The 21,867-nt window shown below is 34.7% G+C and overlaps 1 protein-coding gene across 1 annotated transcript in view; it reads right to left on the bottom strand.

Annotated features, from left to right (window-relative positions):
• Positions 1–205: 205 nt before the first annotated feature.
• LOC139694631 (cytosolic carboxypeptidase-like protein 5) overlaps positions 206–21,867 on the bottom strand; it is a 39,954-nt gene continuing 18,292 nt past the window's right edge. The window contains exons 5-9 of the mRNA XM_071593116.1: positions 15,849–15,951; positions 9,740–9,878; positions 7,384–7,588; positions 2,576–2,800; positions 206–918 (exon numbers count right to left, since the gene is read on the bottom strand). Coding sequence (XP_071449217.1) covers positions 604–918; positions 2,576–2,800; positions 7,384–7,588; positions 9,740–9,878; positions 15,849–15,951 — 987 coding nt within the window. The 3' untranslated portion in view covers positions 206–603. The remainder of the gene's footprint in view (positions 919–2,575; positions 2,801–7,383; positions 7,589–9,739; positions 9,879–15,848; positions 15,952–21,867) is intronic.

Here is a 21,867-nt window from a genome sequence, read left to right as displayed (position 1 = left end):
ATAGCCTTAATTACCTTCATAAAATGTTGCAGAATCATGAAAAATATATTTCTCCCATTATAAAAAATTAGCTATACATACATTTAAAAATAGTTGCAACAGGGATGATGTAAGTAAATTCTTACACTCTCTAAAAAATAAAGATGACTTAATCAGTAAATTTTTTTATCTCTTATCCTTTAAGAGGTTGGACATAACATTTTTCATAACAGTTACTCCATTATGATATTGGCTGAACCTTTAGAAGATCATTAATCTCTTTGGAATGCCAATTTCTTTGGCAGTCTCCATGGAACTATAAACTCAAGCTATTATTAAATATAAACTATAGAACCTTAAAAAATATATTAATGGCAATTCAAATCTACCATATACAATGAAATACTGAGTCATTTGAATCACAGCTTAGCAATTTGAATCCACTAAAATCTCTTATCCTTTCTTAAGGATCCATGGCAACTGCTGGCCTATCACTAAATGATGAGGAGATAAGAACAGCTCACCACCTAAATACTGAACTATGGTTACTCGATTTTCAGCTTGTTTACTATGTCAGACTCAAATTCAGTACATCCCATCTTTAGCCTTAATAAGTTTCAATTTTTACGATGGGGGACAGCAAGGATTATCTTCCGCATTACCATTATCTTTATCGGGTTCAGACAGCCGAACTACCGCATCAAGTCTTTGAGCAGTTTCCTCGACAGTCTTCTTGGTCACTTTCTTCTTCGCACCACCTATTTCCTTATTTGCTGAAGGGGCAATGGCTGCTCTTCTACATTCCACTCTTGGCATAAACTTTGGGTGAGTACTTTTTCTGGCTCGGCTATCTTTGGTAAGATCCTTTACCTTCTTTTTCAATTCTGATCCATGTTTCAGAGTTTGCTGAGTACTTGGTCTGCTTTCAGCAACTTTTTTCTGAAAAAGAAAAGAAACCAACTTAAATATAAGTAACAAAAGAAATTTTAAGGATTCATGAATTTCCTCAGGGTGGAATTACAGTACTAAGGTCAAAATTTGGTTTAATAGGAGAGGTGATAGGGATCAGGTTAATACGTAATCACTGGATTTGCTTCCCACCCTGAGGACCTGGGTTTGAATGCCAGGAGAGGCAAAATTTTTCAATGGCATTCCAATCCCTACTAGGGGTGCCATTCGTAGAGCACTTCAAGCGGAGATTTATTCTAATAGTTTATCGGATAGGAAATTACTTCGTGGAATCCTTGGTGCCTTTCATAAAAATAAGGTCAATGCCGATTTCAGGCTTCTCTCCACCCTCCTGGATATCCTACTCCTACCAAATTCGCCAAAAATCCCTAGTAGCACAAATGATCTAAGCTGTCAGATGCCTTCCCTAATAACTACTACTATTAATAGAGGTGATAGCTGAACCTGGGCCAGTTCAAATGAAACCAGTACCTGAACAATAAATTAACAGATTTTCATCTGAGTAAAAAATTAAAAAAAGTAGTGGACTACTTTCCACACAGTCCAATATGTAGAGCAGTGGACTGCTGAACGGAGGAGCCTGGGTCCAGGCCCCTGGACACAGTGCCTCTGGGCACCTTCAGCTAAACCCAAGCTGTGTTATTTTTTTGAGTATCATTTCTCCCTGGGAAACCACTCTTGGCACATACACAGGAAATGACCCCCATAACTAATGCGTGCATTTCATATAATGTTGGGCTTCATACTAGGTAAGGTCGCCTACATAAAAAAATTTTGACTGCAGTGATTTTTGGTCCGACTTTTAGTGTTTTCCTGATTTCCAATGACCAATTACAGGTGTTAAAATTATTAAAACCCTGATCAAGAATTACTATATTTAAGGTAGTAATTAATCTTCATGCTTAATATTCAACATCTCTCATCACAACATGTACATAAGCTTTGAATTACGTGGCTTGCCCAGCAGACTTTCACCGTTAAGGGAACATTCCATTGGACCGACAGTTATTTTAGAAATTATAAGTTATCATTCAACCAAAAAAATGAGTACCTTTATTTCCTCCTGAACTGAGCTCCAAGTGGAAAAAGGCCAATTAATGCACATTTATCCTTAAATTTTTCACACTTATTGGATATTTATATGCAGAGTGAAATTGGTTTTGAGCAATTTTTAACTGTTAAGGTCTACAAACAGCTTGTTAACCAAGCATATCTATTACATGCATATCTGATAAGCACTTTAAATGAAAGCATCATGCCAAAGTGGCAACATATGGGACATCCACATGTTTCACAAGAGTGCTAGATAACTATGACATGAAAATGAGCAGCTACAGCACTTTTTCAATTAGTATAATTTTCATATATTTTCCTTAAGTTTGCCATCCCATATTCTAATCAGTCAATCATAGTAGATTTGCAGTTTGAGAATTACTTCACCAACACATTATTCCCAAAGACAAAAATGAGTAAAATTGGAAGGATTATAGATTATGCTATTAATTTGCAACTTTACACTTTGGAATTTTGCTACCAAAATAGCCACTATAAGCATATCAGACTGCTGATTTTGAATAATTACATGCCTCAGCATGCTACAAAATTCCCGAGAGTAATACGGGATTACCTTAGCAGTAGTCCCAGAAAGACTTCTAAATGTTGTGACAGTTTTCATTCTTGTGGATGTCTTCAAAATAAACGGAAGGGATTTTTTTTGAGAAGTCTTTGCACTTAATTCTTTCAATATAGACTCCCTTAATTTGGCAAGTGATTTCACGCTTGAACTAGCAACACGGCTCCATGCATTGGGGCCAGTCAAGTCAAGGATTGACTGTAATATAGCTCTCCCAACCTGCAATATACATAAAAGTGACAATTAAATCAAAAAACATGAAAAATCCAAGAATGCTTAGGTTTAAGCAATAATAATAATAGTATTTACTTACAGTGAATGAGGTCCTAGACCTACCATAGACATTGCTATTGGCAAACGTAGATAAAATATTGTAAAATGAAGAAAAAAAGCAAAGTGAATAAAAAGTGGTAGCCTGATATAAGGAGTAATAACCAAGGTAGTTTCTTGCCCTATGATTTACATGTAAAATAATTGTTAATTGCAAGGCAAGCAAAGTACATATGGTTCTTACACATGCCACCAACAGTGGTTATTCAATTTTATGAGTGCATAAACATGGAAATCCTTAAGCTTCATCTTTATTTTATGACTAAGAGCACATTTTCTAGCATTTCAGTAAGTAAATATACTTAAGGTTTGAGCTTATGTGCTTTTCATGGCTCATTTGTTTTCCACGGTACTTCGGTTGCACAGCCAGTGCTCATAAATGGATTCAAATTAAAATGTCTGCCCATAGGAGAACATGCTTTTTAAAAGAATTTATCAGAGGAGATCAGGTCCTGGAAAACATATTTAATACCAGCAACATGATTATAACAAGAATATTGGCCTCTAATTAAAGAAGAATGAAGACCTTTGGTATGAGACAAAATATACTGAAGGGGATCGAAATGGTGCGGGGGCTAACGTACTGGCTTCCCACCCTGAGGGCGCGGGTTCAAATCCCAGCGGTGTTGAATATTTTTCAGAGGTATCTCGATCCCTACTTCAGGTGCTTTTTGGAGGGCACTTTGAGTGAGTACGCCGTCCGTCGGATAGGACATTAAACTGCGGACCCCTTGGCACCTTTCGTAAAGAGTAGGCTAATGCCGACGCCGGGTTTCTCTCCACCCTTCATCCTTTCCTGTCCATCCCCTATGGCGCAAATGACCTCAGCTGTCGGTCGCCTCCCCTCAAAACTACTACTAAAATATACTGAAGGCTGAAAATCGTGGATTAGAGGATATGTGTACATTGATGGGTAATAAATCGGAAGAGGATCTTTAATGAAAAAATCAACGTTCTTATCAAATGGAAATTTTCTGCAACGTATTTCTTCACAAAATAATTGCTGGATAATACTTTACACGAAAATGGTGATCAGATGATTATTGTGATGCGAAAAAATATCTGACATTCACAAATGGATTTATATTAACCATTCCACATAAAAAGAATAGCTAATAATAATGTTTTATTTTGACAAATGTCTTTAAATCTTCAGCCGTTACCAGTTGACAGAAGGTGATAGATATATAAGTAACTGAGGCTTTCTGCCATAAATCAGATAAGAAAAACATATCAAGTACTGCAACAATATCAGAGTGTAAAAATCATTTGCCTTGACCGCGATTGGAACCCAGATCCCGCAATGTCCGGTCGAGTGCTTTAGCCAGTTAAGCTATCGAGGCATCCTCCTTGGAAATTTTGGGGGCTTTAAATGAGCCAGATTTTGTGACGAAATACCGTACATACAATGCCACAGGAATTCTTAGTCGTGTGCGACGTGCCTCAGTCCAAGAGGTTGAAGCCAACTATAAACTCTTAGGCTACTTATACCTAGGACAAATTCCAAAGAAACTGTAGGAGATGCCAGAACAGTAACTTTTAATGGAGTCATTCGCTAATATGCATTTTAATGCAACAATTTCACAATGTAAAAATCATTCCACTTGACCAGGATTCGAACCCAGATCCCTCAATGTCTGGTCAAATGCTTTAGCCAGTTAAGCTATTGTCCTCTTAAATTCTGAAATTTTGGGGGCTTCAAAGGAACAATTGCATGGTATGACTTAGTTCATAAAAACTCTTCCTCCAGCAGTTTCCTAAACTTGGTTAGTTCCACGTGAATTTTGTCTACCCCCACAGGTTTATTTTATTTCAATTCCATAAATGCTCCATCTTGCCACTGAGTAAGCCAGGACCTAAGCCATACTCATCTACATGAGTCTGTACAATAAACGCAGTAACTGGGGCAATCTGGTGGTCATGAAGCAAACTATAGCCCCGCCGAGTAGCGGCGCTAGTTTCCCGAGACCCAATGAGCCATCTGTTATGTTAGTTTCTGTTGTCCTTGTTTTGACTGTTTGTTGAAAATGGAAATTGAAGAAATCATGGAGCAACCAATTAACGTCAAATTTCATGGTGAATGCCGTAAAAATTATCAAGAAATTACTGAAATGTTGACAGCTGTTTGCGGTGATAATGCTCTGAAGAAAACATCCATTTTCAAATGGATTAAGCGTTTTAAAGATGCCACTGATGATGCAAGGCTTGGACAACCTTCAACCACTTGTGTTGACGACAACATTGATTGTGTGCGGTCCCTTGTCCTTACCGATTGTCGAAAAACTGCCAGAATGATAGCTGATGAACTGCTTTTAGGAAAATCAACAGTGCACACTATTTTAATGGAACATTATGGATGATCCCTTCACCGTGACAATGCACCTGCACAGTCAGCATTGATTGTTCACCAGTTTTGGGCAAAAAATTCAATTACCATTCTTGATCATCCACTTTATTGGCCAGATCTCACCCCCTGCGACTTTTTCCTATTCCCAAAATGGAAAAATATGATGTAGAGATATCACTGGGAAGATGTGGACACAATGAAGCAAGAAATGACGAGAAAACTAAAAAGTCTAACTGCCGAGGACTTCCAAGGGTGCTTTAAACAGTGGAACAGAAGATGGATTAAGTGCATAGCAACAAATGGAGAGTACTTTGAAGGGGACAAAATCAATGTAGACTAAATTTTGCAAAGTTTTTATGGCCTCAGTTTGAGTATTTATTGGACAGACCTCATATGTCATATTCTCAGTCTATTCTTGCTCATTTAATTTCTTTGCCATAGATTTCCTTTATATATTCCTTCCACATCTCTGGGATCTTTTCTGGTTCAAATAATATCTTTCCCAACTTACATTTGATAGTTTGCAATGATTTTCCCTATTTACTTACTGACAATGCTTTCACCTGCCTGTATAATACACCAATTTCACCCTTTCTCTGTATACTTTCCATATCCTCGCACTGCATTTTCTATCATACTATTTTTGCTCTATTTATTACCTGCCTCAGTTTATTATTCAACTCTTTATGCTTCCTTCTACCTAACTCTTCCATATCCTTCTGTTGTATATCATTGTAATCATCTTGGTGGCAATCATTGGATTCCTTGCCCTTTTCCTATTAACAGTTCCTATAATATTGCTTGCAGCTTTTCATCTCTTTTTTGATAAATTCCCAGTTTTGCTCTCTAGAACCCAACTCCCTTTCCCTCACTTGATTTTTTCTACAGCCTGCTTATACTCCATCCCTGTCATTTTGGTTAATGCTTCTTTATTCTATTTCCTTAACTGCCTTCACTTACCATTTTTTAAAATTGAGCAATACACTTCATAATTACTAACTTGTGATCAGAGTCCTCTGTTAGCACCGGGAAACTCCATATTCATAATGCTGTTCCTTGATCTGGGCCTAACAATGATATAATCTAACTGATACCTTTCTAAGTCACCAGACAAGTGTCATACATACATAAGCCTTTTGTGGCATCTAAACCAGTTTATTAACCCGTATCCTGCAGACCTCAATTGCTTTCTACTCACGGTCATTTCTTGTTCCTAAACCGTAGTTCCCTACCTACATTCTCTTCCTTTGCGTTTCAATGCCCCATCACTATCACATTAGTTATTCTAATAATTGAAATAAGTTTAGTAATTCAATTTAAGTCATTACCATTATTTTGAAAATACTGATAATTCACTTTCAACAATTTAAAATAAACTTGTCAATAAATCTTATTTTAAAAATTAATCTCATACTTAAATTGCATACACTTAGGGGCTGCATATGCCTCAGATGGTGTGAATTGTTTGGCAATAAACCATGAACAAGATTAGAGTGGAGGGGAAATGTTCCATGAGATCATCAGTATCAACACCCCATATAATCTGGATTTAACCTTATCAAGGCAACTCCTGGGCCAATATAACCCTGATTAGTGAGGGTTTACTGTGTATATAGAGCAGAGGTTGAAGTAGCATGATATTTTTATTAATAAGAAAACTCATGTTATGGTGGACCAAACTTTTAAGCAGTCAATTACAGAGCTGCAGATGATTATAATCTCTGCATCATATATCTGGAAGCAATTTGCACTATTTGTGGAAAAATGATGCATCCCCATACTGACAGAAAAACAATCGGCAATTTAGTATCTTAAAACTACTGATTGAGAGCAACTGACAAGCATGCAAATGTTGCTATATGACTTCACCAACATTTAAAAAAGCTGATTACTGGGATTCCACTGCAAACGTATGTTGATTAATGCAATTTTGCTTGGCATTTTAATGTTTACATGAGAAAAAAATGGGAAGAAAATACCATGATCATATGAAACTTATCTTCTAAACACAATCCTAATTATTTGATCTTTTTTATAGAAAAAACTTGACCCATTAAGAAAGGTGTGAACTGATCATTGTTACCACATGGCTTAAAAATATTCAATATATGACAAAAATATTTACCCCCTCATAGGTTGGAGGTGAATACTCTGAAGGAATATAACTTATCCAGTTTTTAGACTCAAGCCTAAACGTTTTTCGTGGAATACATGTTTCTACTTGTCCAGTGTTATAGTGAGCTTCGAAGGTATAAGAGTATACCAGCCCTGTTTCATTCATCACCCAAACACGGCCAGCTCCTTCCCGACTTCCAGTCCCAGATTTATCCCTGGAACAAAATAAATTAACATTGATGAACAGAACTGCCAACTTGAAGCAGTTAAGCACGTCTCAACAATTAAAAGTAATGAAAAAAGATTTAAAAAAGGTTTAAATATAGCAGTAAATTTGTGAAAACAGAATCAAAATTGTGAAGTTGACCAAAAGTATTTTCCTATACATAATCACAGAGCTAATTAACTGTAAAAAGTATGCACCAATCCCAGTCAACTTATTCCTGGAGTACATTAACCACCCAATTAACTTAAGTAGCAAGAATAACTGCGCTATCAAAGAATTACTATTTCACAATCCTCCAATGCATTTAAGCAAAATTATGAATGAGCATTTACAAACCAACACAAATGAATCTCTTTCACTGTCAATTCACATGCAGTGAAATGAAAATTTGCATTTTATAAAATGGTAAAAATAAAATTTTGATACCATTAATTTAAAGTCAACTTTTTACCATAAATTTGCATGGGATCAAAAAGGTGCATTTATGTAAATATACTGGCAAAATAAATTACATGCTAGGGTGAAGTGGACAAAACAAAATATGTGAAACCAGCTTTATATTACAGCATTTTCTGTTAATTCAATCACAAAATATGTGAAACCAGCTTTATATTACAGCATTTTCTGTTAATTCAATCTTAGGACTGCCAAGTAATCTCATTTAAAAATCCTTACACGTAAGCCTTTTCAAAATAAGAAATTTCCAAGTTCTGTGAGGTACTCGGAAAGGCTCAAAACTAATTCTTAACAAATACAACATAACTGACAGTATTGTATTAGGATTAGATTCAATATCAATAACACCTTTTATTTACACAGCAAATAAGTTGCATTTAAAATACTTGAGATTTAAAATACCAGAAAAAAAAGTCTAACAAGGTAAAAATGAAAATACTAGATGATGTAATGAAAATTTTCAGAATATTCCAGCATTATAGTATAAGAAAATTTATAAATATGTGTTGCAGGTTTTAGAAATTGAAATTATAATATGTCCTGCATGGTGGTACATATTAGGGATATGAACAAAAATTTTAAGATCAAATTAAGCAGTCCGAAACACCAAATGAATGATGCTGAAAATTGTATAAAATATATAACTAATGGAATTATTAATTTTAGCTGACTTTTTTTATTAGGTCCTAATTTTGATGGGATAAACCTCTCTGAATGATATGAACCCATATGTTTTTTATTGAGGGCTGTGCAATAGTTTGATGTTGATAAGGAAAGCAAGAGAATTAACATGTTCAATTTTAAATCCTTCTTAAGTATGGATTGCATCATGTGCAAAAAATGGGATGGGACAATTTCCCTAGAATTAGTAGCAGCATTATTATAATAAAATTGATTTTTAAAGAGATACATAATTTTGGTAGTAAAATATTTGTTAGTACATATTAGTATACTGCAATTCATTAGTAGCATGCAGCCTAAATTCTGACACCAAATAACGATTATTATTCAAGAACTATGAAAAATGGCAGCATTTATTTTGTATCAAACAAAGTTGGTTCTAACTGAACTTTCTTACCAAGTCTGGTGATTACATGACTTGAAATTCTGATGAAATTAACTGACATGAACTCATTTATAAGTGATTCTCTCACTTGGCTCGCCTAGATGGAAATACAACAACTAGTTGCACAAACCCATGCCTGTGCCCTTTCCTTATTTTTAGTCCCCAGTGCCTATGCACATTTAGGTTGCCACTTTGAAATGTTTGTGTGATTTATGGCAATTTCAAAAGAGAAGTTGAACCAGTGAAAGGAAAGGGAATAGAAAAGCAAAAATGACTATGAATGGGTCCAAGACATGACTGATTTTAATATTGCTTTCTCTCGCCAAAGACTCTATATTTTTTTAACTTGCTCCAAATTAAATCTTACCCCTGACATTTCCCAAACCTGCAGCTAAGGTGAGTCTTCTTTTAAAGAAAAAAAATCTGTAAATAATAAAGTTCAATTTGGAACTCATCAAAAGAAATGTTTCATGTTTTGGGATTTCATTTAAACCAATCATAAGCCTAAATTAGGCTTCTTTCCATCCATAAAGAAAAAAGAGCCTCTTGCAAACTCAGTAACATTTTTACAGCATGAAAAACAGAAATACTGGCTTAATTAAGCCATGATAAACTTACTTCAAATGCATGGATGCCTCGCTAAAATCGCAGGAGTTAAATACAAACCCCCTACAATTAATTTCCATCAGCTTCCCGAAAACTCGAGCCTCGACACAGTCTTCAATTTTAGGAAAATTATTTCCATAAAGAAAAAATCCTGAGTAAAAAGAGACCAATAAAAAACTTATTTTACCCTATGAAATAAGAAATACTGAAAAAAATTTTAGGAAACTTATTTCACAAGTGTTACTATGTCAGGTGATTCTTTTCATTTACAAAATGAAGTTTTATTAGGTGCCAAAACATGAAATTTTACTAGCATGCAACAGCAAAATACACTAGAGTACAAGAATAAGAACCAATTTCCAGATATATCCTTTTATGAATGAATTCAGGACCAACACAGTGCTTCTCAAAATTAATACCTCTGTGATGCATTAAATAATAGCATTAAAGAAACATGCTAGGTTAATATCAATTACCATAATTTTCCAAATATGCATTTATGTTCGAACCAATTTCCACATGTACATTTGTAAGGATGAATTTAGGACATGATTCAGTGCACATAAAATAATATTTAAAACAATTAGAAAAAAGAATGTTGATCATGCCAATTACCATAATTCTCATATTATAATATGCACTCATTCCATCATGAGCATGATGTAAAAATTTTGTCACATTATAGTACGCACCTTGTTCTTAACCTCCTAATTATATGCCCTCACCTTACTAAAAGTACAGCTGTAATACTACGAGGGTCATCCGGAAAGTAGTACCCGTTCGTGAAATAAAGACACAAAAGTAAATATTAACAAACATAAAAAATTTTATTTGAAAGAGGATACTTTAAACTACTTCTCAACATAATCTCCAAGCAAATTAAGGCATTTGTCATAACGTGTGACAAGTTTCTGTATTCCTGCTGCATAGTCCTTCGCCGCCAGCTCATTGAGATACGCGAGGGACCCATCTTGCACAAATTTTTGCATAATGCAGATGGTGTTTAACAATTTCATGAACAATTGTTCGAGAAACATTGGGAAAATGCTCACAGATGTCATCAATTGTGACGCGCCGATCGTTCCTCACGAATTCGTCAACTGAGCTCACCAGTTGGTCTGTAATGACAGACGGCCTCCCCGAACGCTCATCGTCGTGTGTGTTCCCCCTCCCCATGTTGAAGTTGCGACACCACCGCCGAACAGATGACTCGTCCATTACATTGTCTCCATACACCTCCTTTAATTGGCGATGAATATCACATGGGCGAACGTTTCTTGCATTGAGGAATTTAATCACTGCCCTCACTTCACAACTGGCGGCGTTCTCAATTTTTTTAAACATTGTAAACAATCACAGAAACAACACAGGCAATGCTAGCGTCATGCAACTTGGCTCAGAGAAGGCAGACAAGCCACTGAAGCTATCTGACCTCGTCCAGCGGCTACTCGCGTCGTCAGCACTTCATGCGGCACGAACGGGTACTACTTTCCGGATGACCCTCGTATTTACTCACTGACTTAACCTAAAAAAATAACTGTAGCTCATGTGGCAGGGACACTAACAGATAACATTTTTTCCATGTTGGTTCTTCCCTTGCTTCAGCTGAAATGGCTGAAGTGACATCTATGTTTCAGTAAAAAAAACCCATGCTCTCCACACAAAAAATGAGCAACTTGATTAGAGAAAAATAAAGATCTAACAGAATTATGTTGGTAAATATTTGTTAGACATGTCCCTTAAGACTATATTATGCCAGTAGTTAAAAATTGTTCCACTAACAAATTTGAAGTTTACAGACATTGGTAATCGATGGCGAGGGTAGAGACAACAGGCTTTCCTATTCCACATGAAAAGATTTATTTTAAACGACCATGGCTTCATTGCTGCCCATCATCATCGGGACCATTTCAATTGAAATTGAAGTTGATACAATAAGATTTTTCATTTTAAATTAGCCCTTATTTTCTGAGATGCTGGTTCATGAGTTTTTGATGGCTGAAGATAAATTTGTTATGAATATGAAATCTTCAACAAAAATAATTACTTAGGAGCATACTTGCTGCAAAGAGCACATACAACATACTCTGTTGGGGCAGGTTCAGAGGGAAATAAAATCCTTGCATTACATGATACAGTCATAAGAGAAATAATGGTATCAAGTGATAACGAGAAGACCTAACTTAAAACTACTTATCAACTCCTATTCACTTGATGGAGGGGCCCAAGGATTGCCATTCTTAAACATATTGCAGATACCAATAATAATTTCATTAAAAAGCAAAAGGAATAAGGAAAGCAGGCAGTCATGATAGCACTTGAGGTTTCAAGATATAGTGGGTAATTTGAGATTGAAAAATAGATTTGCTAGATCATTATTATCTCCAGATTCTTCTTCCTAAGATCTTGAGGACACTTAACTTTCCCACTGAAAGGCAACAAATGTTACACCTCTCTTCTGACTCCCTTTATCTCCCTCGGACATGATACAAAATTTGACTTCACAAGCAACTTCTGCCATCATATTAGTCATGCCTGAATATATAAAATTGTGAGTAGCATAATGGAAATAGCTATTAAAAGGAAAAACTGTGTTTTTCCTTTTTTGGGAAAAACGTTTTGCTCATGGTTCCTCAGAAATCCTTGTGCTTTTCATTACTAACATGTCAGCTTATCTTCACCAAAGCTGTTGGTAAGGACATGTGAAGTTACCACAAATCGCCAAGAAAAGGAGTGTACACATCGTTTTTAACAAGTAATATCTTAAATGATTTTTATGTATTTTTGTGGGTAACAGGACCTTATGTGGCTTAGAATTTGGCGGTAGACATATTTCAAATAATATATGCAAAATGGTGACTGCTGCTCAAGGAATACGATGATATTATTATAATGAAGGGGAATTGAAAAATGAGTTTATATTTTATAAATCATACCACTATTTTTTCAACATTTCAAAGTTAATGAAATTGAAATATATGGCAACTAGTCAAATATGTATACATAAAATGTGTACCCACACCCTACAAACAACAATATCCTTATTACATAGCATATTGATTAATATGCATGCATTCCAGCTTGGTAGAAAATTTTTAAGGAAGAAATGCATATTAAATATGAAAAATTATGGTAAAAGAATGAATGATAAAAAATTTGCACTTGAGTAGGCAACGAAAAGCCATTACCTGGATATGGATTGTTTTTCATCACGTGAATAATAGCTAATGGCACCGTATTACAAAGTTTACCATTTAATTACAAGGAAGCTGATATTGAAGAATCCTACTAATTTCACTTCCAAGAAATTAATAATGGCAAATCCACAATTTGTTAATAGGTACATGCTAGATAATTGGGGTTAGATGAACAAAATGTTATAGCATGCACATTTCCTATAATTAATATTAAGTAAGATTTCCCTTAGCACCACAGACTGACAATCCAGTCAAGATTTAGAAGTAACATAATTATTATAGAGCTCCAATTAGAATAAACTTCAAGCCTTGTCTTTCATGCAATTATTAGTTTCTATTTTGAATTATGTACATAGAAGGGACTTTATTGTTTCCATACAACACTCTGGAATGCATCAGTATTTCAATTTTTAAAGCATGGTTTTATCTTGGAAATAAACCCTGTCAGTTTTTATTTACTAACTCTGGGGCAATAACAAGTGATCGCTAATTTCACTCCTGAGAGAGAAGTGGAAATTAAGGTTCGAAGATAAAGCGTTTGAAGCTAAATAGAAATTGATTCAGGTTCAGGTCCTCACAATTTAGTTGTTTAGGTGAGTTACATTGCAAATAATATCTATTTATCCTTGATTTTGCTCAAACTTCAAATTAAATAGAATTATAGAACAGCACAAAGAAATTTTACTGACAATAGGACTCTGTTGCTAACTCAGTGATAGCAGTTTCAGTTGTCACAGGAATCACTCTAGGATCTCAACAATGAAATCATACAATTACAATAATGTACGGCTGAAAACCTTTGGCATATTTGCCCTATGATATGCCTCCTTCAAAGATAACTACTTATAATCCAGATACAAACCCTAATTGTAGATGTCACTGAATTCACACTACTTCACTTATTCATCAAGACTACTTTGAATATATTCTTGTAATCAATTTTGTTAGTTTTTATTTACTGTCCATGTTACTTACAACAATATTGGCATAAGGCAATAGAGTTTCAACCAACTGATTAGAAGGTTTTGATTGTGAGTGCATTTTGTGACGGAAATTACTTTCCTTAATAAACTTGAAATACATTTTTAGAGTTAATAAGCCCACATACATGAACTATCCAAAACTTAACAGAATTAATTGGGTATGAGGCAATTCACAGTGATTTGATATCAACAGGTGATAACCCCGATGATTAGATATCATGGTGAACCTTTTGTACTCAATAAATTCTCTTGTAAGGTATGTATCCATTTCATTTGGAGCATGGATGTACAAAACCTCCAAAAATTGAAGCCTGAAATTGTAAGATTTAATTTTTTTAATCTTTCGAAGCTGTAAATTATTGTTCATTTTTGTTAGCCATCATTTCTCAAATAATTTGTTCTTCCATAGTAGAGTAAGTAGCATAATGTTAGTAATAGCATAGTGGGAGTAAGCATCAGAGTGAAAGTAGCATCAAAGCAAATGATTCTTTGGTTCAAACAATATTAAACAAACCCTTCCTTAGATTGTGAAAAGGAATACAGTCCGGAACATACTGGGACTCAGGTGAAGGGTTCCTCTCTGACCAGAACCTTTAGCGTGATTCTGTGATTGGTTCTTATCTGGGGAGCAGAGTTCCAGTTTTAAGAGTGAAATGGATTTTGTTTTGTCAGAGTTCTGACGGTAAAGAAACAGGCACTTTAGGTCAGGTAGTGGTGGAGGGGGTCCAAGGTCCAGGAGGTGCTGCTCCAGAATGGTTTTGAAACAAGTTCCAAATCACACCTATCAGCAGCTACTATGACTATTCTTATAATGATTTTTATTTTGCTTTTCATTGGGCAGAGGTGTGCGCGCACACAAATTTTTATCACATCCTATACATTTTCCTGTTTTTCCAACACATGTGGTACCCTGTTATTTAAAAATATTCATTTTCAGTTTTCCTACAACAGCAGAAAATTTACCCTTTTCTAGGGACACCAGAAAAGTCAGGAAAATAATATCAGGAAAATGCAATGGGAAAGAGAGGATTTTCACTTTTACAAGCTTAATTATTGGAGTGAAGGTAATCATAAGAAACAGACATGAGCAAAAAAAGATGAGTGTGTGTGTTTATATATACACACATTTTACATATACATATATGAATATACACACACACACATTATATATATATATATGTATGTATATATATATATATATATATATATATATATATATATGTATATGTATATATATATATATATATATATATATATATATATATATATATATATATATATATATATATATATATGTGTGTGTGTGTATGTATGTGTGTGTGTGTATATAAATATATATATACACCCACACACACATTTATACATGACTCTTTGGTAAATTTTGGGCCAAATGCCCAAATGTGCAAGTTATATGTGTGTGACAACTCCTAGGGAGTAGCAGTAAAAACAATTCCTGACTTGCCGAAGTGACAAGCACAGACATCATTGTATAGCCATAAACAACCATCACAAAATGATGGCAAAGGCATGGAAACCCAGGCTTGCATATAATAATTTCCAGCGTCCTGAAATCAGCGAAAGACATCAATTCAAAAAAATTCCATTTATCAGAATTATATATAAAATATTTTATGCAAAGAACCACCTTAAAGATAAAATGCATTTTTCAAAAATCATAAATGCAGCCTGTTTGCAAGTTGAAAATTTTATAGACTACATCACTCTTAATTTTTGACAGTTCATTCTAACAAAAAAATAATCCCCTGACATGGCAGAAAATGAATTTTTTTAGCTTCATTGAATTAACTCTTGTGATAATTTAAATTGCTACCAACAAATTTTACTCCACTTAAATAACCACCTGAATAAAATATTAATTTCTGTCACTATAGGGTGCTCATTTTGACAGTATATGAAAAATTAAAAATCCACTCGGCATACCTCTACGGGATGCATGACTGTGAAGATCCAAATAAAAAAAGAGTCTGGGCGTATCTTCCTTGGCACATGCTCCCAAATCTCTTTTGGGCACAGCTCCTTTATCCTGCATTGTGATGACAGAAACTTGTTTTTAGTAAATAATAAAAAATATATAAAACAGAAAGAACAGTTAAAAGCTAAGAGATAAATTAGCTCTGCCAATTTCTTACTATTTAATAAAACAAGAAAGAAAAGGTTTATGACTAGCATAATTAATATGAATCATTCTAAAATATCAAGGTTTAATGTTAAAACAATAGATAGTTTAAAAAGAATGATCTTATTAAACCAGATGGACTCGAAGCCTTCTAAAATAAAGCAGATGACATAATGAAAAGTTAAACATGCTTCAACCTTCAATACCATTCAATAAATAAATCTATTAGCTTATGACAAAGGTCACTTGAGGTGATCAGCTCATGTAATTATTTATTATAGATAAGCTAAAAGAGTTGAAGAGCGGTAAGCAGTCATGAACTGAAAATAATTTGGCTTTATCAAGTCACATTAAGGCGCCTTTATGAAATTCTATTCTTAAATGCTGTTCAGGTAAAAAATGGCACTGATATTTAATTATAGTCACAAAAGAGGGATTAGCATCTCGGCAAGGTCACCTCAATGGTTTACAAACTTAAGACCTTCTCAGACCAAGAGTTCTGTTTGAAATTCCCTGGGAATTCATCCAGATCCATCCATCACCAATTACACCCAGTGATGATTAAGTGTATGAGAAGAGGCTAAGTGGCAACTTGGGTAAACCAACAGGCAATTCAACCTCATTTGGAGTCCTCTTAACCAATTAAGAGCCACCATGAGGGGAAGGTAAGCCATCAGTGTGCCACATATCATCAATGTAAAATTATGGCAAATTACACAAAAAAGAAACACAAATTCTACTGTGGGGCATGCCCTTTGGCATGAATTGATCCCTGTATAACAACAAGCACTTCGCCTTAATGCCTGGCTGAACAACCTTGAGAATTAGCAACAAGGAACTTTTATTTGACACACACATTACTGTACCCAGATTTGAGCTTATTGCATAGTAAAGCCTGTGTAAGATGACTGAAAAATACTAAATATGTATTTGGATACTGGATTGACAAGCCAATCACCCGGGCTTGTGACCACAATTGTCCCAAAATCATGGCTGTTGCACAAAACATCATATTCAAACGTGACTGGACCTTCTGTAAAGCTATTATCTACTCTCAGCTGTTTCATTTATGAGTAAAATCATTCGGTGGTAATAAAATATTCTTTGGTAGCAAAAAGACTGGAAAAAGGGCAAAACAATGATTAGGACTCGCAGAACAAAATGGTAAAAATGAACAAGTAGAAAGAGTTAAGCACTGCTTTTTAGAAATGCTTCTCTAGATTAATGAATTTGAACACTAATAGGAGTGTTTGTACTATGACATCACCATATACACATTCATTATATACTTAATTTATATGGTGACATCAATACCTGTTAGTTAATTTCAGTGCTTGTACTGACCTTGGAACACCATCTTTCTAGTTACTTTCGCACAGGGCTTCCATTTTCATGGACTTGATCAATTTCTCAAGATTTCTAAAGGCTTTACCATTCTTTAGTATACAAGATGAAACTTATTTTTTTCAGGCAAAACGCCCTCATTAACTTTCAAAACACTGAAGCATTTCTCCCATTATGCCTTTCACTTTTTAACTTGATTCAGTAATTACAGTGTCTCTTTAATTTGTAGAAATGTAACTGGGTCTGTAGAGGTTTTTAATGTTTACAGCCTATTTATTCTTGAATTTTTTTATCATAACTTAATTATTTCAACTAATAAGGATAAAACCCACGTTCCATTCCATGAGCAAAACTATTATATCACTTTTCTCATATGTAAAAAAACATTTTTGCCTTGATTTCTCATATTACACTTAAGAAAGAACACTTTCTATACTTTTTCTGTATTTAAATTGATGACTAGATCCAAGCATCAGATTACTGCTGACATACTCAAGCTGTTCACGGAGTAAGGCTTACAAGGAAATAAAATTCAACCCTTACACATTAAATGATTTCATTGTATATTACCCAAGGAGAAAAAACACTTTAAAAAACATTTCTTAGGCAGGGCTAATATTCTTTACGTATTGGGTTTGATGAATGCATTTTCCCCAGGCTTATTACTGCTAGCATGCCAGCTTTGAAGGCAATATCATAGCTAAATGAATACTCAAAAAACTAAGTAGGGAACTACTGCAACTCTCAGACTACAATTTACTACTTCTTTGTAACTTGGTAATGGTTGAACACATGCAGATGCAGAAGCAAAAATATTATGATGAAATGATGGACAGAATTGAGACATGTAAACATTGGAGGACCAAACAAAAACCAATGTTAGGGATTTCTGATGAAAGCAGTGACTTCTTGTACAATATACCTCAAATGATTTTCATCTACCATGATATACAAGGTCTGTTCAAAAAGTATCGCAAATTTTAAATTTCCAGGGGTAACATATATTTGATTTTCAATTACTTATGTGTCTTGCTTATGCCAAAAAGTTCAGCCAATTTGAATGTTCAGTTAATTGTTGACAGCTGTTTTGCTTCAACGTGTTTTGGCTTGCCTTTGATTTTGCCTGTTACAATAAATGGATCAATGAATCTGTATCAAATTTTGGGTGAAAAACAAAATTAAGTGTGAAAACAATTCCGAATGTTGACTGCGGCATATAGAGAAGCTACCTTGGACCAAAGCAACATTTATCGGTGGTACAAAATGTTCTCAGAGGGCCGAGGAGACGTGAACGACGAAGAGCGTGCTGGACACCCAAGCACGTCAACAACAGACGAAAACATTGAAGAAGTGAAGAAAATAGTATTGGCCAGTCGTCGAATCACTGTCAGAGAAGTTGCTGAGGACCTAAACAGACCGATTGGCTCGCATAATTCGATTTTTACCAATGATTTGGGCATGACACGGGTCGCCGCAAAATTCATACCAAAATTGCTCAATAATGACCATAAACAGCAATGGATTTAAATTGCTAATGAGATGTTGGCTCTGTCTGCAACGACCCAAATTTGCTCCAGAGGGTCATAGCTGTTGACGAATCATGAGTTTATGGTTGTGACGTGGAAGCTAAAGCTCAATCATCCCAATGGAAGCTGCAGTACGAGCCAAGACCGAAAAAAGCGTGCCAAGTTTGGTCGAATGTGAAAGTTTTGCTTACAATTTTCTTCGATTGCAGGGGCGTGGTGCATCATGAGTTCTTGCCACAAGGTAGACGGTAAATAAGGAATATTACCTGCAAGTCAAGAGCAATTTGCATGAAGCAATCCACCATAAACACCTGGATTTGTGGAAGAACAAAAATTGGCTTTTGCACCAGGGCATCACCCTTGCTCACACATCGTTAGTTGTGCGTGAATTTTTGGCCCAAAAACAACACACTAATGATGCCGCAGCCACCGTATTCCCCAGATCTGGCCCCCAGTGACTTTTTCTTGTTCCCGAAACTGAAGAGACCCATAAAAGGACTATGCTAGGCTAAGATTGACGAGATAAAGACTGCATCGAAGGGGGAGCTGAACAAGATCACAAAAACGATTTTTTGAAATGCTTTAATGATTGGAAAAACCATTGGCACAAGTGTATAATATCTAATGGGGATGACTTAAAAGGGGACAAAATAGAAATTCATGAATAAGTAAATAATTTTTGATAAAATACAAAAGTCGCGATACTTTTTGAACAGAACTCATATTTATCAAACAACCTTTCAGGATTTTTTGAGGGGTGAGAAAGCTGGGTACAGTGGCTTACCTTTATCCTATAACATCTTTCCTATCGTGAATAACTGATCGTAGCACTTTTCCTATCCATCTACTATCAGTCATTCATTATGTTCTCCTTCCACCACATCATGCCTGAAGCTACTCAATTTGATCTATCCTATCTTGCAGATTAAATTTTCGGCTTCATTTTGAAATACGTAGGTAATAACAATGTGGAATTGCCTAGACTGAAGGGAAGTTTATGGTAATGTGTTAATCAATCACCTCATTGAGTTACATGGGAAATTTCTGCAAATTAGATTAGAAAATCTGATTTTAAAAATAGATCAAACATGATGAGAGCAAATCTGAATAATAAATAAAAAATTAAAAGTGGATGAAAAAAATGGTAAAATTGATAATTATTTAAAGATTGTTGTGGATATATGAGTATCAACATCATTCTTATAACAATATCCATCAATCACAAAAGAATAATGGATAAAATGCTCGATGACTCTCACTAATTACACTTTAACATAAACAAAGGCCACTCCCTAAAAACAAAAAAACAACTTGCATAACTCATATAAATTCTCTTATTACAATGAATTATGAAATTAAACGACACTGAAATCTCATTATCCAGACAGTTTTGTAAGGGTTCTCTAAACAGGTGAGTTACAATATTCCAAGGCTAAAATACTTTAGAATATAAACTATGTAAATATATGTAAATCTTTAAAATGCAGTTAGTAAATGGGTGATATTCTTAAGATTAGATATGATTATGTTAAGAAAATTCATGGATCAGTAAGTGTACAATGATGGGCCTAAAGATTACTACCCTGGGTACCAAAAATTGATAACTGGGGAGGTCCGACTCCTGGATACCAAAAAGTTACTGATTTTTTGTCTAATGCATAGGTAAATTTTATTAATACCTAGGATTATATTAATGATAACCATTTTTGTCCGAATTTGCAGGTACAATCAACCATAGGACACATCAAGGAAATATAAACCAATACATATAATACAATCATTGCTGTATAAATTCATAAATTGAGTAGAAAAAATTCCTTTTCAAATATTCAGTTGATATTCAAACCCAGATAATGGTTTATAATTATTTACTTCACCAGTTAGCTGGTAATCAAGCATAAGGCCCATACGTTTGGGTCCAAGGGCAGCATTCCTAGTTCTGACAAAGGGTTGGTGTAAGTTTTTAGATCTCCTGGTGTTGTAACAATGATAACTGTCAGTGCTCCAAAGATAGTGCTCAACATTTATGATTGCATTATATAATTAAACACATGATAGCGGCAGGATGCAAAGTTTTTAAAGGGTTGACATGGTGCATTCTAAGGTGCATGGCAAATGAGTTGAACAACTTGGTTTTGTATTTTGAATATTTCCCTGGCCTTTGGCGAAGAACCCCAAAAATTTTTGTATTCTACATTAGAGTAGAATTGACCTAGATAGATAGTCATCTTTATTTTGGATTAAAATAACATAATAATGACAGATCTAATTGGGTAATTAACAGAACTCAATTATTTCCACAAATTGTGAATAGGACTATCCCAAGACAATGTACTACCAATGCTAATACCAAGAAAATGAGAAATGACATTTGGCGGAATTGATTTACCATCAATATTTTTCTGATATTTACTTAAGACTTATTTTTGCTCACAGTGCTCATATTAATTGAATTAACTACACTTAAAATAAGGAAATTGTAATTACAATATTTACGCAGGAAAATTGCAGCATTAGTTGACCTTGAAATTGGGTTGCCAATGGAAGTAGGCAAGAAGATACCAAAATATTTGTATGATCAGCATACAGCACAGGAAGAGTACCAGTTACAGAATTTAATATACTAGGGAGATCATTAATATAAAAGAGAAATAGCACTAGACTAAATACTAAACCCTGTTAGACACCAACTTTAATACCTTTTGACATGAAGAAAAAATGTATTCCCATTTCTTAGAAGGAAACACACTTGCCCACCACTTAAATACGGAGTGAACTCCAATAAATGGATATCACTCCGCTTATTGCCCACAGTACTTGTGCCCAGTATTCATTCTCTAACTAACAATTCCCTGTTACAGCGGATATTATGTAATATGCCCATTGGAAACAATGTTCAAACTTTTAAGACTGAATATTAGTGGTTACTTTTCCAAGTGCAAGTAAACTTCTA

This window comes from Hetaerina americana, unplaced genomic scaffold, assembly GCF_022747635.1.
Source record: "Hetaerina americana unplaced genomic scaffold, ioHetAmer1.1.p SCAF_51, whole genome shotgun sequence".
Lineage (NCBI taxonomy): Eukaryota > Metazoa > Arthropoda > Insecta > Odonata > Calopterygidae > Hetaerina > Hetaerina americana.
Note: the sequence above shows the minus strand (reverse complement) of the source record. Positions and strands in the feature narration are given on the sequence as shown.